General features: G+C 40.7%; 1 protein-coding gene and 1 non-coding gene across 2 annotated transcripts in view; one reads left to right on the forward strand and one right to left on the reverse strand.

Annotated features, from left to right (window-relative positions):
* Positions 1–10,007, reverse strand: part of LOC136872193 (dipeptidase 1-like) — a 485,863-nt gene extending 475,856 nt beyond the window's left edge. Inside the window, exon 1 of the mRNA XM_067146027.2 lies at positions 9,769–10,007. Coding sequence (XP_067002128.1) covers positions 9,769–10,007 — 239 coding nt within the window. The remainder of the gene's footprint in view (positions 1–9,768) is intronic.
* Positions 9,257–9,328, forward strand: TRNAP-AGG (transfer RNA proline (anticodon AGG)). The gene has a single exon. It is a non-coding gene; the product is annotated as a tRNA-Pro (tRNA).
* Positions 10,008–10,882: the final 875 nt, after the last annotated feature.

Consider the following 10,882-nt stretch of genomic DNA (forward strand, 5'->3'; position numbering starts at 1 on the left):
AATGCCTGTCATTGCGCGGTTTCATTGACCCATTCTTCTTTGAAGCTATCGTAACTGGTGTTGAATTGTTTGGCTGCTAATGGAGGTTTCTTCGAACACATAAAATAACCTTCCTCCCGTGCAAGAGTTATAACGGTATGTCATTTTGTTTCATTAATATTGACTATTTCGTGTGGCTATTTCTAGCCGAGTGCAGCCCTTGCAAGGCAGACCCTCCGACGAGGGTGGGCGGCATCTGCCATGTGTAGGTAACTGCGTGTTTTTGTGGTGGAGGATAGTGTTGTGTGTGGTGTGTGAGTTGCAGGGATGTTGGGGACAGCACAAACACCCAGCCCCCGGGCCGTTGGAATTAACCAATGAAGGTTAAAATCCCCGACCCGGCAGTTAATCGAACCCTGGACCCTCTGAACCGAAGGCCAGTACGCTGACCATTGAGCCAATGAGTCGGATAATATTGAAAGTGTGTCTACATTTTTCTGGACCCCTCTGTATGTATGTCCAACCTTTGTCCCGTTTCTCTACGGGGTCGGGTATGAAAAATGAGGTGAATTTTCATAGCGATGTTTTACGGCCGGATGCCCTTCTTGACGTCAATCTCCTCATAGGTGGTAATGACATGAAATGAATAATAATAATAATAATAATAATAATAATAATAATAATAATAATAATAATAATAATAATGTATGTACGTATGTTCAGTCTTCAGCCCTAAGGCTGGTTGGATTCTCAACAGCTCTGCCATCAGCTGTCATAGATGGCATAGGCATCACTGAAGAGGCGTACTAGGGAATAATAATAATAATAATAATAATAATAATAATAATAATAATAATAATAATAATCGTATGGCCTCAGCTACTGTGTGCAGACATTTCAATCTGACGTCATCTGGCTGTCTGCTCGTCAATTTTGACGTTCTGTTTTACTCTGGGCCTACTAGATGGCAGACAGAGTAAACCGGATCTCTCTTGGGCGTCTGTGGCTGAGATTTTAATTAATTTTGTCAGGTAAATACCAAACGTGTCACCAGAGATCTTTTACATGCCGACATCGTACGACATGGAGTGTCGAATGGACGTTTTTCCGTCCTTCAAAAATCCGACTACCTCTGCCGGGTTTGAACCAGCTATCTTGGGATCCGGAGGCCGACACTCTACCACTGATCCACAGAGGCAGCTATGAAATTAATGGCGTAATATGTGATAGGAAGGAGGGGGTGAAATTCGGTGCCAGCACATAGCCTACTCCTGTCGAATAGCACCTAGGGCTCTCCTCAAGGTTTAACGTTAAACAATAACCACCACCATCTCCTCCTCCCCATACGACGGATGACTCACCATCAACATAGTCATACGAATATTGTGGAATGGTTGGAAGTGTATCCAGGGTTTTGGTACGCAATCTAGTGATAATAAATTGTATACAACCACCTCTCGTAACCTGCCGGCCAACATTCTGATTGTGAACATTTTCCCGACCAGCGGGACCCGAACAGGCCATGGTGTCAGACCATGACGAATATAAGAACCAAGTGTGATGACTCATCGAGTTCTGGCGCGCCCCGCCAGGCAGCGCTAGAGTATGGTAGCTCCACAATACCGATCAGCTGGTCTTAGGAATAGTGATACAGGAAACGCATTACTCCGTAAATGATAAGTATACACTGTCTTTTTTTAAAAGAAATGAGAGATTACAATTAAAATACCACGGCAGAGAACAATGGAAACATATCATACACGGAAATAAGAGCTATGACCTTCATCACATGTTGCGAAAAGCACAAGTTACTCGAGTGTATATATGCATAAATAACATAACTCCCAGCATATTAAAATAAACACCAACTCGGTTTGTCGGTTACTGGACTTTCGAAAGCTTGCTTGATGATTTAGCGGATGATCGAGATTGTAAATCTCGCCAGATTTCTTTCATTCTGAAGAAAAGTCGGCACTTCAGATAATGATAAACAAGTCTGGGGATTATATCCATAACACGTTGAAGACAACTGCTAGCTCCTGAAGGATCAACTGAAATGCTGTCTACAGGATCGATACAATAAAAAAATATTTCGCCCCACATCGATTTTTAGTTCAGTTTTTCACGAATTACTTTCTCGGCCTGGAAAAGAATGTCGCATATACTTTTCGAAGGTCGTGTTAAAAATACTTCATTGTTGCTTGAACCGTAGTCTGTTATTTCGGAGAGAACTGAGAATGTACTTTGATTATTGTCACGTAGAGAATGGGCACAGGGCGAACACTTAATAAACTTAGAAGGAAGTGGATGAATATTGTTACTTGGGTAGTAAAATAATAACTAACGATGGCAGAAGTAAGGACAAAATAACATGCAGAATAGCACGAGCAAGGAAAAGACATTTACTCACTTCGAACACTGAAACAGGTATTAGAAAGATCATGATTGTTGTTTAAAGGGGCTTAACAGCTAGGTTATCGGCCACTAATGGTACGAGTGCAACGAAATGCAAATTAAAACTTCAAAATGTATCGACTAGAATCTAAAACGAATGGTGATAAGAAGGTGTTTACGGCATCAGAATAATAACACAAATTTTGATCAATATAGACTGACATAATTCTCCATTCGCTGATGCCCTGCCATCTTCAATCTCGTTTCTTCTTTTCCTAGCGGTGTCTAGATTCTTTTTCCTGTTGTTAGTTTCACGGGACTTAATCTCACTTGAAAGGTATTTCGGAAAATTAGGGACAATGTGAGACACTGCTCCTGGACGTATTTTCCATCTCACACGAGACATAACCACTTTTTCACCATTCACTATAACATTATTTGATTTTACTATAAAATCATCAGAGAAATGAACTCGACAAATTCTATTATTACGCGTTAACACAGTATCCTTCAGTGGAATGGCTCTGGCCCATTTAACAAATTTATTTATACCCTTCGGTGGTGAAAAGTATCTTAATACCATTAGCTACTCTACCATAGCCTGACTTACAGTCAGGCACAAAACAGTACGGCATGTTGAACTATTAATTTAATCAAGCCACATAACATACGTGCTTTAAGTGCACAACACACAATGAACTGAATTTAGGAACTGAAAGCAAAGAAAATTCAACTTATTGACTTGAAATATCTCGCACAACAACATCTCCCGCACTTTCCTACACATGGTTTGCCGGTCTACTGAAGCACGTGTTGGACACCGTCGTTTGCAGTGCTCCCAGTGGCGGGTCCACAAACTACCACGCTATAACGGTTGAGTCATCACACTTGTTATTCTATTCGTCATGGTCAGACCATATAGACTTGACGCCTCAACGACCATTCTAACCAGGCGAGCTCACACGTATGACTTTTGAAAAAATCACCATTCTAGCCCCCTCTCCTCCAGGTCCTTACTCAATACGACTAATATTTCTTATTTCTATTGTTACAGTATTAGCCTACTTTATTTTCTGCCACCCCCTGTGGATGGGGGGCGCAGACGAAAAATACATCCACGGTATCTCCTGTCGTAAGAGGCGACTAAAAGGGGCGACCAAGGGATGATGGAACTCGAACCATGAGATTACCTGTGATTGGTAGCATCACGCGAGGAACACCATGAGTCGACTTTTCTTGCGATTAGTACCACTATGTGAGGAATACCATGGGTCTGTGGGTGGATCACAATGGGTTTACAGTACCCGTGAATAGTATCCGCCGATATGATGGAGGCTTCCCCTCTGTCCAGGTTCAGCTGGAACACCCCAAGAAGGAACCAAAAAAAAAAAAAAAAGAGGCTATTCTCACTGGGGTGTTTCAGCATCTAGTTGTGGACATCATGGGTCTGCGTTTTGAGGAATACCACGGGTCTGGACGTTGCCTGTGATTAGTACCCCTACATGAGCAACACCATGGGTCTGCATTGACTGTGATTAGTACCCGCTATATGCGGAACATCACGGGATAGTGCAGGTCCCTGTGGTCAGTACCACTATGTGAGCAACACTATGGGTTTGCGTTGCCAATGAGTGGCGCCATTATTTGAGAAACGCCGTAGGTCTGCGTTACCTGCGCGTAGTACCACAATGTTTCTTGTGATTAGTACCGCTACACGGGAAATGTCATGGTTCTACTTCACTAGCGACAAGTACTATTATGAGAGGCCGTTGATCTGAATTTTGGACCCCTCTAGACAATAAGCTTCATCAGTTTAGGATTGTGCTTTGGAAGCAGTCCCTTGGTCGGTATATACCATTGTTTTAAGTTAGTTTGTGGGAAGGTGGGGCATTGCGGGTCGGATCAAGTGATTGTTTTAAGTTCCTAAGTATTGTTCATCGTCGTGTTTTAGAATTGAAGCAGTGGATTCATCAAGTTTTGAATTATAGTTAGGGGATGAATTTTGGAATTTTAAATTGCCATTGTATTTCGTCTCATTTCGTACCATTAGGGGCCGATTACCTAGATGTTAGGCCAACAACAAGCATCATCATCATCATCATCATCATCATCATCATTATTATTATTATTATTATTTTCTGCCGTATCCATGGATATCACTCATAACCACACCCATTCAGCCAGTCTGCCTGTGTACATTTGTTTAGTATACCTTAAACTGTGAATATTTCTTGCCCCTTCTCAGTAATATATATTGGGCATAAGTGATTTATATCTGAATAAGCTGAAGTAGCCACTCCTCATACATCGAGTACAATATTGTTTTTATTATTATACTCACAAAACTAAAACATTCAAATCAAGGTTCAAGAGGTTCAGACGTAGAAAATTTCATCCACTGGAGAGGTAGGCTACCTATAAAAATGCCCATAAAGCTGGCTGCATATCCTCGCTGGATAGCAATTCCTATCCGCTGCCTCAGGAATTCCGTTTCTCAAGTCAAGGTGATTATTTACCAATATGTGAAAGGGGACTTTTGGTCTTTTGATTCAACGTCCCCATCGTTTCGACTGAGAATACTACAAAGGTGTACTTGTCAAACACTGACCTGTAATTAATTGGTCCATTTATTGCGTACCGTCAATTCCGCTGCAGAGCCAACAGCCTTGAAAGTGTGAAGCAGATGATATGGCGCTAAAGTATCTACCTACACACGTGGTAGGCCTATTACAGTACAGATCTGCCCTTGTTTCTTGGAACTAAAATCAGGCCATGAAGGTGCTTTTCATCTGTACGACTAATATCACTCATTTCCGGGATAGAACGGGCATCGATATATGTAATAATAACAATAATAGTAATAATATAATCTCGTGTGGCTATTTCTAGCCGAGTGCAGCCCTTGTAAGGCAGACCCTTCGATGAGGGTGGGCGGCATCTGCCATGTGTAGGTACCTGCGTGTTAATGTCATTTAGGATAGTGTTATGTGTGGTGTGTGAGTTGCAGGGATGTTGGGAACAGCACAAACACCCAACCCCCGAGCCAGTGGAATTAACCAATGAAGGTTAAAATCCACGACCCGGCCTGGAATCGAACCCGGCACCCTCTGAACCGAAGGCCAGTACGCTGACCATTCAACCAACTAGTCGGGAATAATAATAATAATAATAATAATAATAATAATAATAATTGTACCGGGAGGTACACCTCTACGCCGCACATTTAAATCTTGCGCCTTAAAGAACGCCTCTACAGGAGAAACAGTGAACTTGAAACGAGACCAACTTATAAATTTTCTCTGAAGATGGCACCACTAAAATTTTGTTATTGTGAAGTTTCCAGTACTGTGCGAATTTCAACTTGTTTTGTTTTCCATTTATGAAGAAGTTTGGACATTCTCTCAATAGATGTCACCGCTTAAAAAAAACTATGATCATGCGACCTGGTGCGACGTGAAAGAACCTTTTTGAAGACATTTTGTATTCATAAGTTTTTTCTTACTAAATTTTGTTCATTCATCTTTAGGTTGGCAATATTTACCTTTTCTTTCCGCCAGTTTTGAATTTAGCCAATCAAGAATTTCTGGAATTCATTTTCAACCAATCACGTATTTCTTCTTCGATTTTGAGTGTAACCTTTTCATTCAACAATAAAATTTTGAGGGTGTGGCTGTTTTATTTGTGAAAGGTCTCGAACTTTCCCCGAGGGTTTATAAACTGCAGATTTTCTCGTCTCCTGGCCATTTGATCGTCGTCTAACTTAGTGTGTGTGTCAAGCAGGGGGCGGGAGGCGCCTCTTTCATCAGGCAGTAGTTCTTCAGTAAGGTAATGGCCAGTTAACATCTTCATTTCTCTGCCCCGCAGTTTAACCTGAGGGAAAGGTCCGAAACCTTAAATATGTAACTAACTTCTCTAAAGTGTAAATCTCCTGTCGGCTCATGTGAAATTTCATAAATCTTTAACTGTAAACCGGGGATAGAGAGTGATATACCCTCTCGAGCTCCCCTTCATCTTGGTTTGAGGTACCGCATTTGTTTCTGCAGTGTATTGAAGTTATCTCCATTCGCGCTACCTCAGTAGTTTGAGATTAGCCCCTGTTTCGTTGGCCAAGTGCCCTATAGGTCTTTAAACATTTTTTGGGAGCTCAATCTTTGACTCCATTCCGGTTGTACTCGGGCCGTTTATTGAACCTGTTCTTTTTCACTAAGATCCCGTAGGTTGGGTACTAGATACCTCTGTGTAATAAGATGGCTATTTGTAAATAGTGGCTTGTAAGGCCAGTGATTTTTAGATTCTCATATTGTGTTGCCTGGAATAGGCTTAAGAACTGAGAGCGTGTGAGCTCTTTTTCAAGTGTTGTAAAATTGCCTCTGGGAGGCCTGATATTGCAATTTTGGGAGCAAGCGCTCCAGGTATTAGGGGATTTCTGCCCTTTGGGTAAATGCATATTTTTTGTAAAATCGAGCTGGGTACCTAAAAATTGTAAAACTAGGGGCTTGTAGCCCAAGAATGTTCAAGTTCGGAAATATTGGATCTTTCTAAATCTTGTTTCTAATTTGCTGTCATTAACAAATTTTCAGTAAGTAGTGGAAAGTTGTTAAAGTGTTCTTATTTTTCGAAAAATATAACCTTTGTTAAAATTTTAAATTAACTTTGACCTTGTAGTTTGACCCATTCACCTCGGTACCTTCTTTCACCTCTGCTGATCCACGGGTAACCCCGTAACAACAACAACAACAACAACAATAACAACAACAATAATAATAATAATAATAATAATAATAATAATAATAATAATAATAATAATAATAATAATAATATACATCCCTTATTGAAACACAAAGTAAAAAGGATCGCCCAAATGGGTATTAATTTTTACTGTATTCAATAAAAGATTTAGTTCTTTTGTGGCATGTCGTTAGATGATATTTGGTACACCTTTGACTACATAGAACACATACACATAGTGTGGAATGTTTTGATTGAATATATCTTATGGTGGAAACCATAAATGGCAAGTCTCGTTATTATGTGCCTTTGATCTATTCATGGACTTTGTTGATCAATGACAGTGTGTCTGTTCCGGAAATTCGTGATAGCAGGCAATAGAGGTACTGTACTCAGATTTTTGAAAGGCGGAAAAATTCAATTCGACACTCCATGTCGGCATGTAAGTGATCTGTCATTCGCTGTTAAACCCGACAATTTGAATTAAAATATGTTCGTATGTCACCCATTAGAGTTTTGGTTTCTCTGTCATCTGGTCGAATACAAGGAAACGTGGAAACTAACACGCAGGCAATCTAAATGCTTAATAAAATAAGTGAGAACAGTTATAAGATACACCCCCATGGATGGGGGCGGTAGAATACATCCACGCCATTCCCCGCCTGTCGTAGGAGGCCATTAAAAGAGGGACCAGGGACACTCAATTCTGGGAGCGTCGGTTGGTGGCCACGGTTCTCCTATCTGAGTCATTGCTTCCCCTTACTTTTAGTTTTCCTATCCGACCTCCCTAGCTCAACTCTTGTTCATTTCCGACCCGAGCGTGCGCCGATCCTCCATTCTTCGAAGTGTCGGACCACCTCTATTTTTTCCTTCTGATTAGTGTTAAGAGAGAATGGTTGCTCACTTGCACTTCCTCTTAAAACAGTAATCATCACCATATCACCAACTGCATAGCCTACAGTATTAGTATTTTAACGTCCGACTCGTTGGCTGGCCTTCGGTTCAGAGGGTCCCGGGTTCGATTCCCGGCCGGGTCGTGGATTTTAACCTAAATTGGTTAATTCCAATGACACGGGGGCTGGGTGTATGTGTTGTCTTCATCATCATTTCATCCTCATCACGACGCGCAGGTCGCCTACGGGTGTCAAATAGACCTGCATCTGGCGAGCCAAACCCGTTCTGGGATATCCCGGCACTAAAAGCCATACGACATTTCATTTCATTTTTCATTAGTATTTTAACCATCATTGGTTAATTTCTCTGGCATGGGGGCTGGGTGTATGTGTCGTCTTCATCATTTCATCCCCATCACGACACGCAGGTCGCCTACGGACGTTAAAATGAAAGACCTGCACCTGCCGAGCCGAACTTGTCCTCGGAAACTCCCGGCACTAAAAGCCATACGCCAATTTATTATTATTATTATTATTATTATTATTATTATTATTATTAGTAGTAGTAGTAGTAATAGTAGTAGTAGTTTTTAAGCATTTTCTCTCGTTCTTTAATGACTAAGGCAGTGGGATATAAGCGCCGTCAAATACCAGAATCGGTTCCATCATAGCGAGGATTTTCACGAATGTTTGTCGTGTGTTCTTCGTCCTGGTATCTGAAGGTAATGAACTTCTCAAGAAACCGCCCAGAAATTATAAAAAAGGAAACATTCCTCTTAGGCTCTACTGCATTTAACAAATTTATGACCGGTTTTTAGGATGGACGGGTAGGCTAGCTTTAAAGCTAACAATGCACCTAGAATTCAATCAACTTGCACAAGCTTTTCTTACATGTGAACAGATACGTACTCATACCGACATTCTGAATCTCCGTTCTGGCGTGAATTGCGATTACAGATAACATTTGTGCCATTCAATGTCGTATCATCACCGTCGGATAATTTTATTGCTGCCGAAACTAGCTCGTTTTGGAACTGTGCCAGACAATGATAATTTTATCATTGCTGGGAAGATCATTTCGCATACCTACTTACTGTAACGAACGATCTCTTTCCACACGACTGCATAATGAACTCAAGGCGCAGCAAAATAACAAAGGAGGAAGGGGCTAACAAAAACATTCCACCATATCATTCAATAAAAATAGTATAAACTATCATGTACATGTACATGTACTTATGATGCTAGCCTAGATTGATCGTGGCTCGTTGGTCTAGGGGTATGATTCTCGCTTAGGGTGCGAGAGGTCCCGGGTTCAAATCCCGGACGAGCCCAGTTTTTTAATTTTCTCTTTTCCTTTTATTAGTAATTTTCAGCAACTTCTGATTCCAATTTGAAAGTCTCTTTAACTTAAAACTGCCCTTAAATAAATAACCATGCTAAAATATCACATTAAGAAATGCATATGGATGTGAGAGAGTATGATATAGGCCTATGTACAAGTTCGTTTTTAAAATAACTCGTTTATAGGTAGCTCACTCATCTGTTATGCCATGTCTGACTTCTTTTAGGTAAAAACTGTCCAAATCTGCGGGAAAACTTTCAGAATATATATTTTTTTGTTTATAGAATTTATTGATCTCAGAAAAGAAAAGGATTACACGGAGGAGAGAATAGAGAATTATTATAGTTCACTTTTCATTGATATTTGTGTTTTGTTCCTAAGGTCTCTTAATAAATGTTTATTCTTTTTACTCCTCTCTGTGGTACTTACCCGTCGACGAGAGGAACTTCTCGTAGTACTCTAGTGGCGATCTCTAGGCGCTCTTCCAGCGAAGCTTCCGATTGAACTCTCAGTGCTATCGGCACGCACACACCAACTGCTGCGGCCAGAAGTAGAACTACTAGCATGGCGATCCAGTGTTTGGAAGACAGCGCGGCTCCTGCAACATACAGTAGAGGAATGTTGCTGACAGTTGTGGGTGATGCATGAGTGCAAGGTTCATAACCCATGCGCCGCCCACCAAAGACACTTTCCTGGAAGTGAAAGCGATCACTCTTAGGTCTGAAATATAATCAACTTAACACATTTATACAGAGAGTACATACATGAAAAGTTAAAGTGCTGGAGAATAATCAATTGTATGTATGTTGGGTATTCAGCCCGAAGGCTGGTTTGATCCTCTGCAACTCCGCCAACAGCTGTCATAAATAGCCTAGGCGTCGCTGAAGAGGCGTACTAGGGAAATAAGGAGTGAGGTAGTTTCCCGTTGCTTTCCTTACTGAGCCAGCCCTTGCTATGACATCAGTCTGCCAAGCCCACTGAAATGCATGCAACAACCGACCCTATGAGCGATATTTTCACACCATTCATAACAGGGACTGGCTGCATAATGAATGGTATTACTAGCATCACTCATACCTCAGTCACTTTCATATTGTCAAAGCCAAGGATGAGACTGAGACAGGTCAATGAAAGTAACAAATTTGATATAGCCCATACCAGAAGACATAGTGCACTGTAAACACCACATCTTGCCAGCAAAAGCATAATAATCAATTATGTATTAATATGATATATCACATGAAAACTGTATTTGAGGTCAAAGATCAAGAAATTATGTAACCAATACATGCTGTTTCTGAAACAGTGCGGGTTTATTTTGTGCTTTGAATACCGTTCTTGTATATTTCTTACAGTATTTTATAATAATAATAATAATAATAATAATAATAATAATAATAATAATAATATTAGGGACAATCAGATGTACTCCAACATACTGGCTGCCGTCATTAAGTCACATACCACCTCCATCCGTGAGAAGAGAACAAGGACTTATCAAGGTGTACAATAATATATGCAACAATTCTTCTCTTCCTGTACA

Source organism: Anabrus simplex, chromosome 4, assembly GCF_040414725.1.
Source record: "Anabrus simplex isolate iqAnaSimp1 chromosome 4, ASM4041472v1, whole genome shotgun sequence".
In the NCBI taxonomy this organism is placed as follows: Eukaryota; Metazoa; Arthropoda; class Insecta; order Orthoptera; family Tettigoniidae; genus Anabrus; species Anabrus simplex.